We start from the raw sequence: 22,064 nt of genomic DNA, 5'->3' as shown, positions 1-22,064 counted from the left end.
TCTATCTTAGCTTAGTGGTTAGAACCCTTGCCTCGCAAGCAGGAGGACCTAGGTTTGATTCCCGGGCATAGCGAAACGTTGTGCAAGTTTCCTCCACATGCCTCTGTTTATCTAGCAGTAAGTAGGAACCTGGTTGTTAGTCGATTGGCGGATCGTTTTTCTGGGGATAATGATCCCTTCAAAAAAAAAAATAATAATTTGGTCTCTCAATCCACGACTGTTTGTGGGACACTGCTGGGTGCAATTGGCTGCCACATTTCGTCCACAATATATACAGTCAATTCACTTTACAGTATATTCCGTGAAGCGCTTTATAATAATAATAATAATCCTTGCGTTTGATATAGCGCTTTTCACGTCTTCAGGACTTCTCAAAGCGCTTCAGTGTGAAACTTCTCGAAGACGTGATAAGGTGCTATATCAAAGACAAGGATTATTATTATTATTAAATTCTTATGTTCTTAGGAGTGGCAGTGGGAATAGAAATAATAATAATAATAATAAAATTGAAAACGGATGGGAGAAACATTCTGACCCACAGATGAGGCATGCAACACCATTGACGGTATTCATGTTCCAAACTAGCTCTCCAGCAACTTAGTTAGCAGACAATTTAATTAACAACTTAGCTAACTCCACTCTAATTAATGGAAGTCAGCACCATGTGATGATACATTCTGGAGTAAAATGGGGAATAGAAGTTGAAGTTTTTATAAAAATTCTTCCAGGAATGTGTCAGGTTCATGAGTTAAATTGAGCTGAACTGCTTTCCCTGGCATGCTTTACTTATAAATGCAATGATCACAGTGGCCATAAAAAAAATCTTTTTTAGTATTCCTAATGGGAAGCAGTAGCACAATTAATTGTGTTTCTTCTACCATGTGATATTCTCAGCCTTTTTAAGTTCAGTCGAGGTTTAGCTGAGAAGTTAAAGAGGTATTATCCCTGTTCAATACAGAGCTTAACTTCAAATGCAAAACAGCCCTTCAAAAATCAAATCAACTTAATGTTCCATTGCAAACACATCAGTCAATTAAATATATAGCTTATGCTTAGTTTCATTATATATATTTAATTCCATAACAATATTAATACATTTTAAAATATGGTATCTGCTTTTCCGAGTATGATTAAACATCCTGCAAATTGAATGAACTTTACACAGACAAAAAAAATGGGAGAGAATACAGGCTTAAGTGGTGTTTTACATGTTTCCAATGGGGTTTAAAGGGATAGTCACTGTATATTAAGTAAAAGATGGAAGCAGATTTATTACACATTTAAAGAACGGCTGAACAATTAATTGAAGGAAAGCTAATTTTTGGCTTTTATTATTTTGTTTTACAAAGGTCTGGCTAGAATATATGCAGGTGCTACAAAGTCAACTGGGTCTCGATTTAAAACACTGAAAAAATTACAACAGATAATGAATGATACAGTGAAACTCTGTTAATTGAATACTCAATTTGACAGCAAAATATATTCAATAAACCGAACTATTTGTGTAAGTGAACAACACAGAGGAGGAAACTCATCCCCGGAGCTAAGCCAGAGCGCGGCCTCCAAACACAATGGGAACGCTCTCCTCTGCCGGTTAGCTGTGTCTTTACACGTACATCGCCAACTGACCAATCGCCAATGACCTCTCTGGCGAGTGAGCAGGAGGGCGATGGAGGAGAGGACATCAACACCATAAAAGTAGTGATTTGAGACGATGCATTTAACTAGACTCAGATGAATTGATTTTATACGAAGAGTCACAAGGAAGAGTATTCAATAAATAAGTTATTTGTATATTTGGTATTCAATGAACCGTTCTATATTTTTAGAATAAATGTGCAAATGGTTTCTAATGGATTTCTAAATTCTATTCAATAAACCAAACTATTGAATGATCAGATATTCAATGAACCGAATTTCACTGTACATTTAAACATATTACCACTTACAGTTTTGATATTATTTCAAAAAACTGGCGAAAGCAGTCTTTGGCATGCCTGAGACTCTGCCTTAATCTCTGCATATCTGAAGCCTGAAATTGTTTATGATCTTAGCCTTAGCATAATAAAATAATCCTTGCATTTGAAATAGTGGCTCACATGCTGGTAGGTCGTCTCAAAACACTTCATAGGATAAGCTACAAAGTGTAGTGATTGTATTTTCAAATTTATAGTTGCACAGACTACAGAAATTTTGGAATCGTGATAAATTCAGCTTTTAATTGGAGTCCTGGTTTCTACAATTCTTTGAAAAACATATTCCAAATTGTGACTTATTTTATGAATTTTCCAAAATTCTGCGCATTCAATAAATTTTACGATAATGGTAATAATAATAATAATAATCCTTGCATTTGATATAGCGCTTTTCACGTCGGGAGGACGTCCCAAAGCGCTTCACAGAATATACTGTAAAGTGAATTGACTGTATATTTGTGGGCGAACGCGGCAGCCAATTGCGCACAGCAATGTCCCACAAACAGTCGTAGATTGAAAATGACCAATTTATTATTGTTTTTGGTTTTGGAGGGATTATTATTAGGCTCTGTGTGGAGTAAGGAAACTTGCCCAAGGTTTCGCCCTGTGCCTGGAATTGAACTCAGGTCTCTCGCTTGCAAAGCGAGTGCTCTAACCACTGAGCTACAGGACTCCAAGACCATTGGAACTACTGAATCCAAGACTCACAGCGTGCATTAGGTGTCAACGTACTTTAAAAAAAGGACTGAGGTTAACACATGGATAAAGCTGGTAACATACACATAGCACTGAAAAGACTAATAATAATCTTTGCATAGTGCCTTTCACATTGGGAGAATGTCTCAAACCACATCACAAGATTTACTGTGAAGCGGAGTGACTGTGTACTTGTAAGCAAATTGCGCACAGCAATATCACACAAGTGGGCCACAAACAGAATGACTAATTTTATTTGGGGACTGTTGGCCATGATTGATTGTTGACCCCCCAAAGAATCTCCTTCTCTTTTCAAATAGCGGCGTAACATCTTTAATGTCCACCTGAACAGGCAAACAGGACCTTGATTTAACATGAAGGACGGCACCACTGACAAAGCCACACCCCCCAGCACTGCATTGGAATATTATTTTAAACTATGTGATTTCAAATCCCGATGTGTGACATCACAACCTTGTGAGTCAGGGGTGAGAGTGCTACCCACTGAGCTCGGCTGACACACAAATATAGATCCCTGAACCCCCCCCCCATAAACTACTGTATAACATTAACTATCGATACAGTAGGAATCATACATATATGACTCCTACTGTATCGATAGTTAAAGATTACACAATAATCTTTCCTTTAATGGATTTCCTGTCTGTGGTGTTGTAATATTAACAAATATATTGCACTATTTCTCTTTTTTTTGGAAAGAATCTTTACTAAGGAATGGAGGCAACAAATAAATGACTATAATCTATTGTCTATGGCTATAATCCTAAAAGGCAATTTTCTATCCAATGTCAGCTTTGATACAGCAACATTTTTGGAATATAAGGGAATGCACCTTCCAGAGTGTCACTCTGATGAAAAATTGTAATCCCATTGTTTTTCATTGTTAAACCCTAATCTGCAACACGATCTCTTAACACCTGAAACACGATGGCACTGGTGACATAAACCAATTCTACAGCTTTATCCGTGAGGAATTGTAAACCTAGATAGTATTGTTATCTAGGTAACAAGTAAATTGCTGGGTAATGAGTCTATTTTATTGAGAATTCAATTCCCCTTGAAAGATCTAATCTTCCTTGTTGTACAAGTGCTAGTGATGGAAGATAATAAACCTATAATATGCTATGCGCCTTGGGACATTCTCCCGACGTGAAAAGTGCTATACAAATGTAATCTTGTTGTTGTTGTATGTGCTCCGATCTGACAGCATTTTTCAAAGTCTGGTGAGGGCAATTGTTAATATTATATGTCTCGCACAAGTACATTACACCACTGTGAGATACAGATCAAAACTGAAACTGAATAATTGGATATCAGTGTTGCAGTGGATATCAGTGCTGCAAAATACCCAGGTACAATCATTCATATTATATTTGTAAGTTAAATTATTTATTAAGTTGAATGACGATACCTCCAACAATTTTTAAGATATTTTTGTGAAGGCTTGAAGTTAACATATTGCCCTATCACACTGAAGTGTCACAAAGCCTTCAAGGAGTTTTCTGTAATGCGCGGTGACTGCGTATTTGTAGATGAACACTTCAGCCAATTTGCGCACAATAATGTTCCACAAAGAGGAACAGCTTGCTGGAAAGAATGGTTTATGCCAGGACACTAGACTCATTTAAAAGCAGCTTGAAACTGTAATGGGAGGACAGTAAGATTGGTATTTTGATGGGATAAGATCAGATGGGTCGAAGGGCCTTTTTCATCCAAACCAATCTTGTGAAATAGACACAAAAAATATTTTTTAAATGTGGAGTATTGTTGGCTAGGTTATCAGGAAAAACTTGCTTCTTTTTGAATTGTGCCATGTGATTTTTAGCATCCATCTAAACAGGCAACGGGACCTCAGTTTACCATCTTATCCAAAGAGCAATGCAGAGCTCCCTTGCAAAATTTTTTTTAGAAGTTGGAAAACACCCAGTACAATTTTAACAAAGCCTCTGTACCATCTTTGGAGACTCACTGATTTTCAGGTACAAAATCAAACTAGTTCCGTAAGTCTCAATTTCATTTTCAATTATTACAACTGCAGTGGTAGCAATCTTTCCTCTGAGTCAGAAGGTTGTAGCTTCAAACCCCATGTCTGACTCACAAAATCGTCTGAGCTGATACTCCAATGCTGTACTGGGGGGAGGGGGGGGGGGGGGTTGCATTGTTGGAGGTATCGTCATTCAGCAAGTTAATAATAAATATTATTATTAGATTCCAGTTAGTTGACGAGATACTGTTACCATAAATATATCATGGACAAGCATTCCACCTGGAAAGAACATTTAGCCTCCGCAGCTGTAGGTTGTATGGACACAAACATTCTGTGATGGCAGCAAATTTATTTAGGATAAATAACTAAATTAAAGTAAGTATTGGATCTTCAATTCTGTCAAGTTACAGTCAACCACACTTAATTTCTTATCTCAAACCTTTGTAAATATTGGGGGCACAATGTTTTCCACATATAATTCAAAAATAAAAGTTTTATCGTTATTGATAAATGTTTTTCAATTATTGTCCTTTTTAAATACAGTAATATTAACCAATCGGCAATCAAATAGTGATACCCAATCAAGCGATATTTTATACAGTATGGTAATTAAATCATTAATATTAACCAATTAAATATGTATTCAAGGGAGAATATATCATCAATTACGGGTTCACCCAAACCTTCACAAAAATATCTTAAATTAGGTGTATTTGAGAATGCTACCAATTGAGCCAGCCTTCTAATGTCCAAGGCAACAATTCCCCAATAAAAATTGTCATTCACTTCATAACGGTTTATTTCTATGCCAAATTGCCTGCCACTTTTGCCTACAAAATACACAGTATACTTTATAGTAGATCCTGTGAAGTGCTTTAAGATGTCCTCCCGCAATGAAAGGATTATTATTTATTATTATTACAACACCAGAAATGGAAAAAGTATTTCATACTAATGATCATTAAACTGCAGTCTCAGAAGAGAAGTTGATCATATTGATTTCCCAGTAGAGTCTGGTACCAGTTCCCGAACGTAGTACTGTATATTTAAATTAAGTAGGTCTCACCATTGAACCTCCACAAACTATAGAGACCAATAGTAAAATGATTGATTAACTAATTTTTTGATACACAATTGCTTTAATAAGGTTGTAAGGCTGGAGTTACTTTTGCAGGGACAAAGCGCTATATCAAATAATCCTTGCACTTGATATAGCCCTTTTCACTTCTGGATGACATCTCAAAGCCCTTTACAGGATTTAATAAAATAATCCTGAATAATTCTTGCATTAGATATAGCTACTTTCATATGGGAGGACGTCTCAAAAGTGCTTCATAAAAGTACTGTAAAAAGTGGTGTATTTTGTAGGTGATCGTGGCGTTCAATTTGCGCACAATAATATCCTATAAATAGCCATGAATTTTATACCATGAATCCATAACCAATTTTAGCTGAGGGATTATTGACCAAGACACCAAGAGAAAACTTCCTTCTCTTTTTGAATAGTGCCATGGGATATTTAACATCCACCCGAACAGCCTACAGGTTCTCATTTTAACATCTCAACTGAAGAACAGCACCTTTGACAAAGCAGCACTCTCCCACCTGGTTTGTCAGCCTACAACTTCAAAGTACCAATATGGGGCTTGAACTGATAACTTTCTGATTCAGAGGCGAAGGTGCTACCAACTAAGCCAAGCTAACACCTACTCCAATTTAAAATGTATGATGAAAGGAAAAACCTCCGGCACGGAGTTCCATATTTTCTGCTGTTCATAAAATACGTGAAAGAGAGCAACATGTTTAACTGTTATAAATTTGCTGTCAATGCCAATCTATGTGGACAGATGTTTAATATGAGAAAGATAAATAACAACAATCTGGATTAATTTATCAAAAGAGCTAACGAATAGCAGATGGATTTTAATACAGATGAATATAAGGTAATAATAATAATTCTTGCTTTTGGTATAGCATCTTTCACACCAGGAGGAAGCCTGAAAGAATTACTGTGAGGTACAGTGACAGTGTATTTGTAAGTGAACACAGTAGTCCAATTATGGACAGCAATGTCCCACAAACAGCCATAAATGGAATCATCAATTTTATTTGGTGAATTTCTGTCCAAAACACCAGAAGAAACTTCCTTCTCTTTTCAAGTAGCGCTAATGGATCTTTAACCTCCACCTGAACAAGTAGATGAGACCTAAATTATAATCCCATCCAAAGACCTCTGACAATCCAACATTGCATTGGAATGTCACCTTAGACTTTGTGATTTCAAGTGTCTGTTAGGAACAGTAGAGAAGGAAAAGGATTTGGGCACGAGTATTGATTAATCTTTCATAGATTCCAGTCATTGTTAAACTGTTATCCAAAATATAATCTGACACTAGGTTACATTTTGAGGCCATTTTAACTGCAAGTTTACTTTCTTCAAAAAGCTCATTGTTGTGTATGAGAGGGTCCAGAAAAGAGGAGAAAGCCTCCGAGTTAAAAGCTCGAAGTTATAAGTGCTCACAAAACTGAATTTATTGGAAAATTGGAGAATTTTTTTTAAGGGAGGAATATGATCCAGATTTTTAAAATGCCTATAGGCAACAACAACATCTTGCATGAGGTTCAACCCACAGCTGGCCTTCCTTCTCCACATCCGGCCACATTACCTGCCTCTGACTGTATCTTACCCCAGCCGCAGCAGAAACACTTGTCCATGCATTCGTCACCTCCCGACTCGACTTTTCAAATGCCCTCTCTGCCAGTCTCCCCAGCTCCACCATGCACAGGAACCAGCTGATCCCAAACTCCACCGCTTGCACACTCACCCGCACTAAACTCCGTACCCCCATCACACCAGTTCTAGCCAGGCTCTACTGGCTCCCTATCGCAAAAAGGATTGATTTCAAGATCCTAACACTCATTTTCAAATCCCTTCATGCCCTGACACCTCCCTACCTCTCCCACCTGGTTATCCCCCAAACCCATTACCGGCTGCCTTTGCTCGACTGTCTTCTACATGTCCCTCGTACCCTCCGTTCCACCATCGGTGGCTAAGCTTTCAGCCACTATGCCCCAAAATTCTGGAACACTTTCCCTCTATCACTCCTCCTTGCCCTTTCCTTCCCTGATCCTTCTTCCTTCCTCATGATCACAGTGTCACTTGTTTTTCTTTGAATGACAGGAGAGAGAATATAAAATGAGAATAGAAGATTTTTCTAAAAAATATTGAATTCACTGAAGTTCAATTGAATATATAATTCCTTCATCACCTCAAGGCTGGACTACGGGAACTCTCTCCTCGTCGGCCTTCCCGGCACCTCCCTCCACAAGCTGCAGGTCATTCAGAACTCTGCAGCTCGTGTACTGTCCCGCACCAGGCTTCGCGACCACGTCACTCCCACCCTCGCTCGCCTCCACTGGCTCCCCATACTCCAGAGGATCGAATTCAAGATCCTCATCCTCACCTACAAGGCCATTCACGGCCTTGCTCCCTCCTACCTCTCCGACCTACTATCCCCCTACTTACCTGCCCGTACCCTCCATTGCTCTGACTCCGGTCTGCTCCACATCCCACGCTCTAACCGCCCTACCATCGGTGACCGGGTTTTCAGCCTCTCATCCCCTAGGCTCTGGAACTCCATCCCCCAGTGCCTTCGCCGCTTCCTCCCTTTCCTCCTTCAAGGCCGGTCTCAAGATCTTTCTCTTCAACCATGCCTTCAGCTCCCCTCTCGACTCTCTACCCCCTTCTCGCTCCCTCCCTTCCCTCCCCTCAGCCTGACCATTTCCCCCCTCCTCGCTCCCTCCCTTCCCTCCCCTCACCCTGACCATTTCCCTCCTGCTCGGGTCCCGACCCAACTGTCCAGCGCCTTGGGATGTCCTCCCGACATGAAAGGCGCTCTAATAGTGGAGTCCTGTAGCTCAGTGGTTAGAGCACTCGCTTTGCAAGTGAGAGACCTGAGTTCAATTCCAGGCACAGGGCGAAACCTTGGGCAAGTTTCCTTACTCCACACAGAGCCTAATAATAATCCCTCCAAAAACCAAAAAAACAATAATTAAATTGGTCATTTTCAATCTACGACTGTTTGTGGGACATTGCTGTGCGCAATTGGCTGCCGCGTTCGCCCACAAATATACAGTCAATTCACTTTACAGTGTGTTCTGTGAAGCGCTTTGGGACGTCCTCCCGACGTGAAAAGCACTATATCAAATGCAAGGATTATTATTATTATCATGTTGTTGTTGTTGTTCACATTTTTAAAAAAAATTGGTCAATCTATGACTGTTTGTGGGACACTGCTATTTGCAATTGGCTACAGTGCTTCGCCCACAAAATATACAGTGAATTCACTTTATAGTATATTCTGTGAAGCACTTTGAGATGTCTCAACGATGTGATAAGGCGCTAAATCAAATGCAAGGATTATTATTATCATTATTATATCTTCAGGTTGCGCCTGAAGACCTTTCTTGTTAACAATGAGTTTGTTCATCTCCCCTTCCCCCCATTTCGCAATGGCTACTGTCAAGCGCTCTGGGATCTACACTGCATGAGGGGCACTATATAAATACAAGTTGTTGTTGTTTTGATGAAAGGCCACATTGTTTGCTTTTCAGTGTGTTTTAATTAGAAATACTAACTTCAAAGTCAATAAAAACTTGAAGATCTGTTGCTGCAGTTCTGATAAAGCTTCACAACCAAAATATTAACATATCTTTCTTTTTCAGATAATGATCAACCTGCTGTATATATCCAGCATGTATTGTTATTTTAATAGTATGTCTATTTTATAAAGAAAATTGCAGTTATTGAAGCATTCCAGGAGATGTCAGTATTGCTAAGCCTATGTCAAACCACTATGTAACAGGAACAATACAGTATTAGATGTTCACCATGAAGAAAATGACAGCTAATATATATTTTTTAAAAATACAGAGCTTGTAAGGAAACAAAATGATATATTTAATATTTACATTTCAAGTTGTCTATGTGCATAATAGAACCTCAGTATCTCCCTTTGTACATTAACAAAGGAGGTTGGTAAAGTAATGAAGGAGACCATGTAACCTACACATGGAAAACTTCTGGTGAAACCATTATTGGGATATTTAGACAAAATCATTTTCATATGGTATCATCCACCTCACCACCTAATCCACCTCACCACCTAATCAACCTCTGTCAAAATTGGGTTCTCACAAATGACTATGCTCTTATCCAAAGTGACCCATTTACATGGATCAAATTTAGAAGCTTCAATCAAGGTAACATATTAGAATGGGACATCATTTCACTCCGTAATTTAATTCCCTTGAAAATTAATGGTCCATTTATAAGGCACTTTTAACATTGATCAAACATAATTTGCACATTGCATCAATCTTAAAAGTGCAATATAAATTGAATTTTAGAAAAATCAATTTCATATAGTCTGAAAAGACTCTATTCTGTCAGCTGCAATATAAAGTCAAATATAAGACAGCTAATTTCAACAAATGTGAAACTTAAAATATAAGCTTAAAACATCCTGGATTCTAGAAAACTGAAACCGGACTCCACTTCACTGCTGAAATTGGCTTCCTTTACAGGCAAAATTATACCCTCATCCGCCACACCCAGAAATCAGCGTTGGTGAAATATTTCTTCATCTTAGTCTGTACCAATCATTGTACCTTACAATACAATTCAGTTTTATTTCTGATATGAAGATATTTATAAGACAAGAACACAGAAACACATATGGATGAGTGAGGTAGCAGAAACATGTAGTTCAAATTTGCATTCTGTGTGATATTCATCACATTAAAAGGGCCATAGGTGAACCCTTTGGCATTATTCTCAAATAATAATAATCCTTGCATTTGATATAATGCCTTTTACTTCAGGAGGATGTCTCAAAGTGCTTCTCAGGATTTACTGTAAGGTCTAATGGTTATGTATTTGTAGCTGAATGTGGCAGCTAATTTGCTCACAGCAATGTCCCACAAATAGCAATGATCAATTTGGACAAGTTAAGTTTATGGTGCTGCCCTTCTGGCTTATGGATATCACCCTTTGACTAATTGTTAGTGAAATACCAATTTTTTAGAAAAAAAATCCTGAAAAAGATAATATCTTGCCAAACATCAATAATAGGCTGCAACTGAAAAGCCAGAAATTTGTTAGATCCAGTTTCACAGACTTCACCATTGAAAACATTTCAAGCCAAAGGTACTACTAGTTCATACACTGGAACAACCTGTTCTTACAATACCACAATACAAATTTACATTGGTGTAGCACCTTTCATGTCAGGAGGATGTCCCAAGGTGCTGGACAGTCCAGGGTTTGCACCTGAGCTGGAGGTGGGGGCCAAGGGTCGAGGGGGGAAAAGATGACTGAAACACAGGCAAAGAGAAAGGTCTTTGAGGTAGATCTTGAAGGATGTGAAGGAACGGCTGAGTCAAAGGGACTCTGGGATAGAGTTCCAGAGAGTGGTGGCAGATAGGCTGGAAGCTTCATTGCCAATGGTGGGGTGGGGAACATCAATCAGGTGGGTGCCCAGTGAGTGGAGGGAGCGGCTGAATTGTTAGGGTTTGGAGAAGTGGGGTGTGGCAAGAGCATGGAAGGATTTAAAGGTTAGGATGAGGATCTTGAACTCTTCTCATAATTGCCTATTCTTTGCTCCTATCCTTTATAGTCTTCTCCTTCAAATTGCTTTACCCAATTCCTTTTTAACTGTTGTTAAAAACTAAGACTCAAAACCACTTGTGGTAAAGCATTTCATATACCAATACTCTTCTGCAAAAATACATTTCTTATAATCTTCCCCTTATCTCTATCAGTAACATTTTTTAGTTCTTATTGCCGATTTACCGAGCAGCATTATCTTTCGTCTGAAAACATTTTAGAATTTCTTTCTACTCTTTTTCTTCTGGTGTGCCTAGGCAAGTTTATATGCATCTGGATCAACCTGAGTGATGATCCCATTACAAATGATGCAAAAGTATATCAATTAAGAAAAGTGCATTAAAATTGGTACAATAACATTTTATTGATGATATAATTTCTGATGATACAATTTCTGTGTGCCCTTGAATGTTACTATTTAATAATTTGGAAACCAATGATACTTTTTGGCATTAAATAATTTGTTTAATAAATTATTAACTCAAGTCTGTAAATTTATGGTTTTATGAAATATTAATTCAAGAATGTACAATTCTCCACAGGTGGAACATTGAGAGAAAAAAAATTGGTTCCACATTTCTATTGAAGAAAGGTGAGAGCAGAACAATTAGCAAGTCATTTGTAAAGCCCAACACTTGCTGATTGTAACGATGCTTTGCTGTGATTTATTGCGGGTGATATGGTTTTATGGAGAAACTTCTTCACTTCCGTCCTCAAAGCACCTCAGCGAACATGAGCAAAAATAATGCAATGCTTTTAAAAAAAAACAGGTACAGAAATGATTGAATTGAGAATGGTACAGAGCATTTGAAACTGAGTACTATTCACTGCAGTAAAGGGTATTTGACCAGAAACCTTCAAGCAGAAGGGGTACAGTTTTAAAGAAAGGTTGAAAGCCACTGCACTAAACTGATCAGGGGTGTAACATTGCCAGTTCCATTCAGAAAAACTGAAGAACAAAACCTGTATTCCAAGGCTTTAAACACCAGTTATAATTCCCGGTAATTCTTTCTATTACACCTTGAAGCTGAACATACTTCAAACCTGGGTAAGGTCCAGGATACAACTTTCCAGGATTTGTTCACATCACCAGCTTTGTCACTTACAATGCATAGAAAATCTTTGCATTACATAAACCATTTTCAGTCACATTAATAATCAAACTTGCAATTATAATCTATTAATCCCTTCATGTGACAAATTACCTTTAAAGTTTAAGCATCTCAAAGGGCTTTGTAGGTATTTTCCATCAATTGCAGTGATTGTGTACATGTCACAAGATCAAAGTTCCAATTGTGAAATACCCTCTGGGTAAAGAAATATTGGTGTCTGTCCTGAAATTGTTAGTGAACAGTTTGTGTTAGACCTCAGAGAGGTAAGTGATGGTCAAATTCAAAATCAACAATTTGTATCAACAATATAGCATCTTCACGCGGGATCGTGTCTCGAAGCACTTAAGCAATATGGAGGGGGAAGAAGACAGAGAGAGGGAAGAGAGAGATTGAAAAATTGCACACTGAGCAAACATATCAGAGATCAAGCCAGAATCCAGCATTGAGCGAAAGAAAGATTTGGGGGTGAAAAATATGCTTTACAAATTGTCATTACTTGTAAAAACAGTTTGAATATACTCAGAAGGTCATCGACTTGAAATGTTAACCCATTTTCCTCTCTCCATAGATGCTGCCTGATCTGCTGAGTGACCCAGCAAACTTCTGTTTTTATTTTGAATAGGCTCAGTTTTGGGTAACGTGCTACAGCTCTCTATACTAAATGGAAATACCTGAGCAATGTTGACCAAACATTTCCATCAGCCAGCGTGTACACTGATTATGAAACAGCATGCAACCTGATTGTCATTTTGTACTTAAACAAAACAAGGTGTCTGTAATTATGAATTAAAGGCGTAGATGGCACATTAGTGAAGACAAAGTAGATGAAACTGATCCTGCTACAATTAAAATCTAAAACGGAATACTCACTGTCTCCAGAGAGTGTCACATTGCATTATGTTTTCATTAAGACCCAGCCTCCTAGTATCTTTCATTTTATATATAGACATAGCACATAAAATGTAGCCCACAGACCTAAATCAGCCAAACTCTACCATGATTTGTCTTACATAATTTAGGATTTGGGCAAACTATCAGAAGTTCACAGCAAAATTTAAAACACACACAGTTTGTTCCCTTCTCATTTCTAGTTAATTTTGCTTGTTTGAATGTTCTGTACAAATATAATACAAAATTACACTTATAAAGCACCTTTCATGTCAGGAGGACATCCCAAGGTGCTGAACAGTCAGGAATTAGGACCCGAGCGGGAGGAGGGTGGGAGGGGGTTGGGCTCAGGGATGGTGGAGCGCAGAGAGGGTAGTCGAAGGTACGTTCAAAGAGGAAGGACTTGAGACGTGCCTTGAAGGAGGCAAGGCAAGGAGCAAGATGAAGGGAATGTGGGATGGAGTTCCAGAGGGTGTGGGCAGAGAGGCTGAAGGCCCGACCGCTGATCGTGGGGCAGGCCGGGCGGGGGATATTTAGCAGGCCGGAGCCTGCTGAGCGGAGAGAGCGGACAGGTTGATAAGGGGTTAACAGGTTGGAGAGCTAGGAGAGGGCAAGGCCATGGAGGGCCTTGAAGTTGAGGATGAGAATTTTGAACTCGATCCTCTGAGGGATGGGGAGCCAGTGGAGTCGGGCGAGGGTGGGTGTGATGGGATCACGGAGCCTGGTGTGGGAGAGGACCCGAGCTGCAGAGTTCTGGATGATCTGCAGCCTGTGGAGGGAAGAGTTGGGAAGGCGAACAAGCAGGGCGAGCCTGGCTGTAATGAAGGCACGTTTGAGGGTTTTGGCGGCCTGAGGAGTAAGGCCGTGGTGGAGTTGGGCAATGTTGCGGAGGTGGAGGAAGACGCGGATGTGTGGGAGATAAAGGACAGTTGAGGGTCTAACAAGTCTGACTGACTTGGTGAGGTGGAGTGTGCATCCATTGATGCTGGTGCCTCCAGTGCCTGAGGTGCGGAGGCGCTAGCGTGAGCCAATCAGGAGGAACTTGGTTTTGCTGACGTTCAACTGTATAAAGTTGGCTCTCATCCAGGAATGTTACATTTGTGACAAACAAGTAATAGCTGTAAAATCCAAAACATCCACATAGCAAAATGTCGCATTGCTAAGGGAACAGCTTAACATTCTTGAGACTACCTCAAATAAATAGTATTTAATTTGGCTTAATGTAGCCGTCGAGTCACTCTTCCACCTGAAAACAGATGTGCTTCTAACATGAAAATGCTGTTCACTTCGCTTCTATGCTATTCACTTCTTTGTCCTCATTAAAGATATAGTAGTTATGTAAAGGATCTAGACTACTGAGCACTCTCACCAAACATCGAACACCCACACTGACTGTGAGAGCTATAGACAAAAACAGAAAATAATGAAAATAATGAAAATTCATACAGCGGGTGAATCACCATCTGAAGGAGAAAGATGTGTCAAGCAAGACCTTTTTTCAGTACTGGAACAATGGCAGAGAGAGATCCTATACACACAGGATGGATGAAGGGAAGAAACCTAGAAATACAAAGCGTTTGAAGTGGTTAAGAGAATGATAAAATCAGGAGACAGATTGATGGATCATTAATAGATTGTAGAAATCAAAGAGCATTACGCCTAAAACGTTAACTAATCTTGCTCTTTCAGATACTGATTGACATACTGTGGATTTCAAGCTGCTCTGTTTTTGTTTCAGATTTTCAGCAACTGCAGTTGTTAATTTTTCACTCAAACTATCACTGTTGATAACACAACACAGGTCACAATTTTTACTCCTTTGCCTCTTATGCTTACTCTATGTAGTATTCCAGCTAAAGATTGAGTCTTGATGAACAATTAGAAAATTAGATATTGGATCCTCAGATTTGATATTAACACTAATTAATAGCTGGAACAGGTTACCAGGAAGGCTGGTAGAGTAGAGGCCAGATGTAGGACTCATTTAAGAAATAGTTTGATGCTTTAACGGGAGAGTCGATATTTAGAAGGTTGAGATTAAATTGTCCCAAACGGCCTTCTTCACGTGTACCTCATGTGAGAACAAATCTATGTTGTATACTATTTATGCGCTTCTATTCCCTCTTTACAAGCTCATTTCCAAAATATTTCCTCCACCTAGTATAGATGTCCCAATTCTGCCATTAACATTTCCTGTGATTACTTGTAAGAGATTTGCGAAAATGACTCAGCTAATGTCAATATTTTCCTGATCCCTGGATAGAACACCTTGCTTCTGCATAATTCTCCATGTAGTGTTTTGGTTCATTAAAATTACCCAACTGAAACAAATGACCCAGGGTAATCGGCAGTGCTGGGATGCTAATTTATGACCACTTGAACTATCATCTGGGACTTTGACAGCCATATATTCTTTTTAATAAATGACACCCATTTGGTAATTCAATCAAAGCATTGCTGTGGTGATCAGTCCTGATTAGCACAGTGATTTATCTAAATAAAGACCATTCTTAAACAAATGTAGGATTGAGACAGGGTTAGCGATTACCATCAATCCTCTTCACCCAATAGTCTATGTAAATGACAACAGAGCTCGGGAGATACTGTCCAGAAAATAATTTAGTATGGATATTGTAAAATATTAAAATTTTACTGTATTGACCCCTCTCTTTTACACACAAATACAAAACAAAATACAATTTACAATATAATTCATATTCATATAGTGCCTTACACGTTAGGAGGACGAATCAGAGTGCTTTAGTCAACTAAGAGAATACTTGAAGGTAACACCAAGGACGGAGTTATGATTTATGAGGACATGCTCAAAAAATTACATTGTTTTCACTGGAACGGTGAAGGAAATGAGGAGATCTAATAGAGGTCTTCAAATATCCCCCAAATTTTGAGTTATAGCGACAGCTTATACCTACTGGTTTGTGAATTAGTAACAAATAGGATAAGTTCAGAATTTGATACTGGAACAATTAAAGGTTGAAGAAACATTTTCATGTAGTGGTATATAGCACTCTGAAATGCTACCCCATGTGAAGGGTGCTGTGTAAATGCAAGTTATAATAAAAATAATAATAATCCTTGCATTTGATATCGCGCTTATCATGTTTTCGAGAGGTCTCAAAGCACTTCACAGAATAAACTGTAAAGTGAGTTGACTGTATATTTTGTGGGTGAAACGTAGCAGCTAATTGAGCATAGCAGTGTCCCACAAACAGTTGTGGATTGAGTGACCAAATTATTATTATTTTTAAAAAAATTTGAAGGGATTATTACCTCAAAAGCGATCCTCAAATTGACTGACACATGGGTTTATACTTACTGCTGGGTAACAGAGGCATGTGGAGTAAGGAAACTTGCCTAATGTTTTGTGCTGCCCAGGAATTGAACCCAGGTCCTCTTGCTTGCGAGGCAAGTGCTCTAACCAATACACTACTGAACTCTACATAATAGGAGCACAAGCTGTTGTTTTTATTATTAGAACATGGAATTCTTTACTACACATTTCTATTAAAGCCATAGCATCAGTTTAAAGGGAATTTAAGAAAAGCAATATAAGAGTACAGATGAGAAGAGCGAGGAATTGCAGGTGTGCAGCTAGTGGTAACCAGAATTCAAAAATAGCAAGATAAAGTAACTGATACAGAAATGGCAGAGTCAGTAAAGCAAACAGTGGCTGAGGATGTAAAAGTCCCAATGATTCTAAATGTGTGCATACTGAGGGCTTAACTTGTATTTTACAGGTCAACAAGTTCTGGTTTCCGCAGGCCTTCCCCAACCATCCCTAAGGTGTGGTTGGAAAAAGCCTGTAGAAACAAGAGACAAGCTTTAATATGGTACTTAAATATAGATAGATATGGGGCAAGATGGAGGGAGTTCCAGAGGTGCGGAATCTGAAGGTTCAGCTCATTGATGGTAATGTATAGTGGGCGGGGAATATCCATCAAGCCCGAGTTACCTGAGTGGAGGAGTGAGCAGAGAGAGAGAAGAGTAAGAGAAGATCAGAAGGATGGGCAATTGCTAGTCCATGAAGGGATTTACAGGTGAGGGTGAGAAACTTGAAAACAATCCACTGGGAGACAATGGAGACTGGTGAGGACTAGGGAGATGGCATTGGAGTTTGATGATACAGTTGTGGGTGTGGGTGGCAGAGATTTGGATAAATTGGAGTTTTTGGATGGTGGCGATGGGAAGACCAACGAGGAATCCATTTGAAAAGGCCAAGTAAAAAGGAAGTAACAAAGGCGTGGATAAGGGATTCAGTGGCGTTTGGTGTGAGATAGTGGCAGAGGAAGGCAATTTCACAGAGTGTGAAGAAACACAGACTTGGTCAGGAATTGGATATCAGGGAGAAAGGAGAGCTGAGGATCGAGCCACACACCAAGGTTGCACACTTGTTCAGTGAGTTTGAGAGAGAGGCTGGGAGGTTGAATAGGTCAGACCCACCAGCAACGAGATGATGACTGGAACAAGGATGATGGCTTCTATCTTGTCCATATTAGGTTGCAGGAAATTGTGGCTCAACCAGGCCATGGTGCTTGGATTTAATTTATGATGCATGTAAACTACAGATTACTTCAAAACTGGTTCTGTGATTTAACTCAACATTTCGGTGTTTATACTCTCAGCCCTCCTGCTTCTCACTTAACTTAACTGACCATCTCAAAGCCACTGAAAAAGCATTCAGTGAAGTACATATTTTAAAGTCTGTAAAGAGTAAAGACTGTAAAGACTTCCCTCTTTAATTACCAATACTGCTTAAACTCGTAATCCACTGTCTGGTAGTTAAAAATAATTAAGTATTGTGGGATGTACCTGGATCTGTTACAGTTAATGGTGTGTGAAAGAGACATGTGGCATTGTATTGTGTACTTAAAATGACAAAAATGTGATTTGTTTTTAAAAGGATATGAAATATTGCAGGCAATGTAATAAGAGAAAGGTTAACCAATTTTGTTGTATTGGCGACATAGATACAATACGAAATAATATTACCGCATTAAAGTTACATTTACACAAGATACAATACATTCCACCCTCATTTGTAGCCCACTTCTAAACTGAGAAGTTTCCTTTATACTTTAATAGAAGAGTAAATAATCACTGGTGCCAGCAATTTCATTGCAAATCACCTATAAATTTAGAATAAATGTAGTGTTAATGGCACTAATGTCATTCAATTTTGGAGAATGGAGGTAACATTGGGTTCAATGGAAGGTAATAACCATCATTTCAAACTAATGATTGCTATGATCACAATTAAAATGAACTGAGCCAATCTCTGCCTAAATCTTAGTTGGTATGAGTTAATATTATGCTTTTGGTGGGTTTAGATTATGCTTTTCTGCTGTTGCTGGCCTGACAACAAGCACAACAGAAGACCTAATGTACTTGGAGATACCTAAAATTAAACCAGATGTTCCTCCAGATGTCTCTTCTGCCTTCACTGGCTGTTGACATTATGGATGAAGGAGAGACATGACACTATCACATTCCATATTCAATAGTGTTACCCGTGTACGTGAAAGCTTAGGGCATCTCTACCTGACCCTTCCATTACGTAAATAACAGTGGGAAAGGTAGTAAAAATGCCAAGAGCAAATTGACTCCTATTCCACAGCAATACTTGGACTCTTGCTACTATTATTTAAAAAAGGTTTCCCCGCAGGCACGGGAACCAAAGTCAGTATGGTTACAAAACAGCAGAGACTACATAGAGTATCATCCGTCTTTTGTAGCAGGAGCTACAAGTTAAATCCAGCATTAAATACATCTGTTAAAAAAAAGCCATGAAAGTCAGCATTTCTCCACTTAAAGAAATTAATGATGTTTTGGTATTTGTGTACAAAGCCCCAAAAAACAATTTCCAACAACAAATGTACTCACTTTATTATGGAAATGCTGCGTTGTCACAGCGAGCACCTCAATACTAAGGCTTGCTCTTTTCAACTGCCCGTGAAGAGATTGTAGCTGTCTGGCCTGTTCTTTACATTTGTCCTTGAGTCTCTGAACGGTTTGGCGTTCAGTCTCTCGAGACTGAAGGTCAGGCTTGGGTGAAAATCCATTCCTCATAACACCTGCAACGTTCCTTACTTTGCTTAGCCCTTAGAGAAGGATAGAGTAAATCAATAAAATCCCAAGCAAAAAATTTCATCCAAATTTATTTCATAACTATAACTAATATATTCAGCCCTTTTCATTTTATTTTGTGCTGTATTGTATAGAAGACTTCATCAATTTTTATATCTAATCATCTAAGATAAATGTCACTGGTCATTAAACTGAAGTCATTTCAACCTCGGATGTACATGATTTCATTGGTTCCAGTCTATTAAAAGTACACAAACAATTCTCCAGCTGAGTAGAATTTGGCAAATACAGTGACTGGTTTTACTGTTTGATCGGAATCCAATACACACAACATTAGTTATTTAGGGAAAATTGAGCTCTTGAATCGACATGCTCTTACCATCAAAACAAGGAGGAAAAAAAAGTCGACTTCAAAAACCCTCTGTATTGTTCAGCGACTTCCTCACTTTCTAAAATACATAGGGAAATCTTGTGATTGGCTTGGTCTAATGTCTCAGCAGCCATGTTATAAATGAGATGAGGAAAAATGGCCAATGCTGCACCCCTGGGTGTTGCGCACTATGTGCAAGAAATGCTGCTAATGTCACTTCCTACATCCTGCACATGTAAAATTGCTCATCTTGTGAAGTGACATCAGCTGTACTTCTGGTACAGCATGCAGGAAGTGACAGGGACATTAGAAGTGGGCCATTTTTTAGTGGGGAAAGCCAGCTTGTCATCGTCAGAAGCTGGATGTACCATACTTCCGGTTAACATGGTTCCACAGTTGAACTGGGCTATAAGCAATGCAGTGCTGAATTGAAGGGGTTTTATAATAGGTGTTCCCTATATTTCCGTAAAGACATATTGCTCACCTTTGGATGCACTATTCCTCATTTTTTTTCAATGAAGCTAGCACACCAATGGGTGAAAATCACAAGGACTGCCTGTCGTTTAAAGCTGGATTTAATTTACACTTTTGAGAACCAGTTTCAAATGGAGCCCAAGTAACTGATTCTGTCCCATTTAATTTGCTGTGACGGAATGCCAGCACTGTCAGCACACTGGAAACAATCACTGGCACTCATGTAATATGCTGGCACTTGAGCATTTAAAAATACTGAAATTTCCATTTTTTCTGTTCAAGGAATGCATGAAATTTATGATCTCATTGTGCAAGTGGCACAATAGCATCAAACGCTTCATGTATCCTCAGGAACTTTTGAGCAGTTTTTTCTTGACTGGCCAATATTGGAATAATGATAATGGCAAGTGGGCAATTTTATATATTTTCCAGATTTGTTCTATGCCTGACTTTTGTTCCTGGATGTTTCCCCTTCATTGAGCTACCATTACTTTGGTAGGTGTTTTCTTCTTGGCATTTTCTGACTTTGCCTCCTTACAATTCACGGTTTTGCAAATCTTGCAATCAGATAGTCACAAACTGAAAACTGCTCAAATCCGGATTCCAGTATTGACCCCATAGATGTTTCCTTATAACATGCAAGATAGGTTTAACAGCTTGATAAAGACAGGCAGGCAGGCAGACAGGCAAGTCTGCAGTAATCCAAGGCCTTGTTGATAGTTGCCCAGCCTGTCAATTACTTGGAGGTGCAGGATATTTTCAACCTAAAAGCCAATCGCCTAAGTGGGTGTTGTGGTCCGTGCAGAACTAGCACTGTCAAATTTATCACTGCTTTGTACTTGCAGAAGCATCTATGAACAGACAAAGCCTATCGATGAAATAAAACTCATCATCAGTACGTGATGAAAATGAAAAATATTAGAAAATCATTATTTGTAGTGATCGGTGTGGGATAGATCCCAAAGTTGTCATTTCCCTCTTTTAATATTAGCTTGCCATTTATTATGGCTTTAATATTATCCCTTTTATTTTTGATAGATAACGTGTGCAACTCTTACCTTCACCAGTTACTTAACTAGAATTTTACAAGAACGCATGTATCATCAGTGAAGTTGGGGATGTTTGCAAAGATGGTATAAAACATTTCTTTCTATTTATTGTTTTTGTCCTAGAAAGGCTGCAGCTCTACAACATGGATCTACATTTGCAATGAATGAAAATAGCTGTGTGTTGCTGATTCCCTGGTAACTCACAACAGTAATAAGTATTAACATTCAACCCCAGATATGCAATCTTGTCATAAATATTCTGTTTCACAGGATTATCTCTTGTGTACCTTAAATACTACATAATGATTACAGCTGATTATTCATTTGCATAATAGAATTACGACTTAGAAGTTAATGATCTTGAACTAGAAAACAAAAAGGAGCTATTCTAAAATGAATACTGAGTTTATACAAAGCTTGTTTAAGGGACATTACCTGAAAATCACATAAATTACTATGTAAAATCTAATACAAATTAATTGTATGGCATACTATAACAAAGAGAGGTAAGAAGCTGACTGCTGAAAACACCTTATTCCAGCTCCCCTTCCTCTGAGAATCTGGTACATATTTTAAAACCCAAATTTGGCAACAATTAACCATCTCGTCAGCTTGGCTCAGTTTGTAGTACTCTTGCCGTTGGGTCATAAAGTTGTGGGCTCAAGCCCTACTTTCAGGCTTTGAGCTTGAAGTCCTAGCTGACCCTGGGGAGAGCCCAT

At 38.8% G+C, this 22,064-nt stretch overlaps 1 protein-coding gene across 2 annotated transcripts in view; it reads right to left on the bottom strand.

The window, feature by feature from the left end:
• Positions 1 to 22,064, bottom strand: part of LOC103183241 (microtubule-associated tumor suppressor candidate 2-like) — a 189,416-nt gene that overhangs the window by 39,803 nt on the left and 127,549 nt on the right. For both annotated transcript variants that reach the window (XM_042334100.1, XM_007900598.2), the window contains one exon: positions 19,249 to 19,466. In XM_042334100.1, the coding sequence (XP_042190034.1) occupies positions 19,249 to 19,466 (218 nt within the window). The remainder of the gene's footprint in view (positions 1 to 19,248; positions 19,467 to 22,064) is intronic.

Source organism: Callorhinchus milii, unplaced genomic scaffold, assembly GCF_018977255.1.
Source record: "Callorhinchus milii isolate IMCB2004 unplaced genomic scaffold, IMCB_Cmil_1.0 Scaffold4, whole genome shotgun sequence".
Lineage (NCBI taxonomy): Eukaryota > Metazoa > Chordata > Chondrichthyes > Chimaeriformes > Callorhinchidae > Callorhinchus > Callorhinchus milii.
The sequence above is the reverse complement of the archived record's forward strand: the minus strand, read 5'-3'. Positions and strand labels throughout refer to the sequence as shown.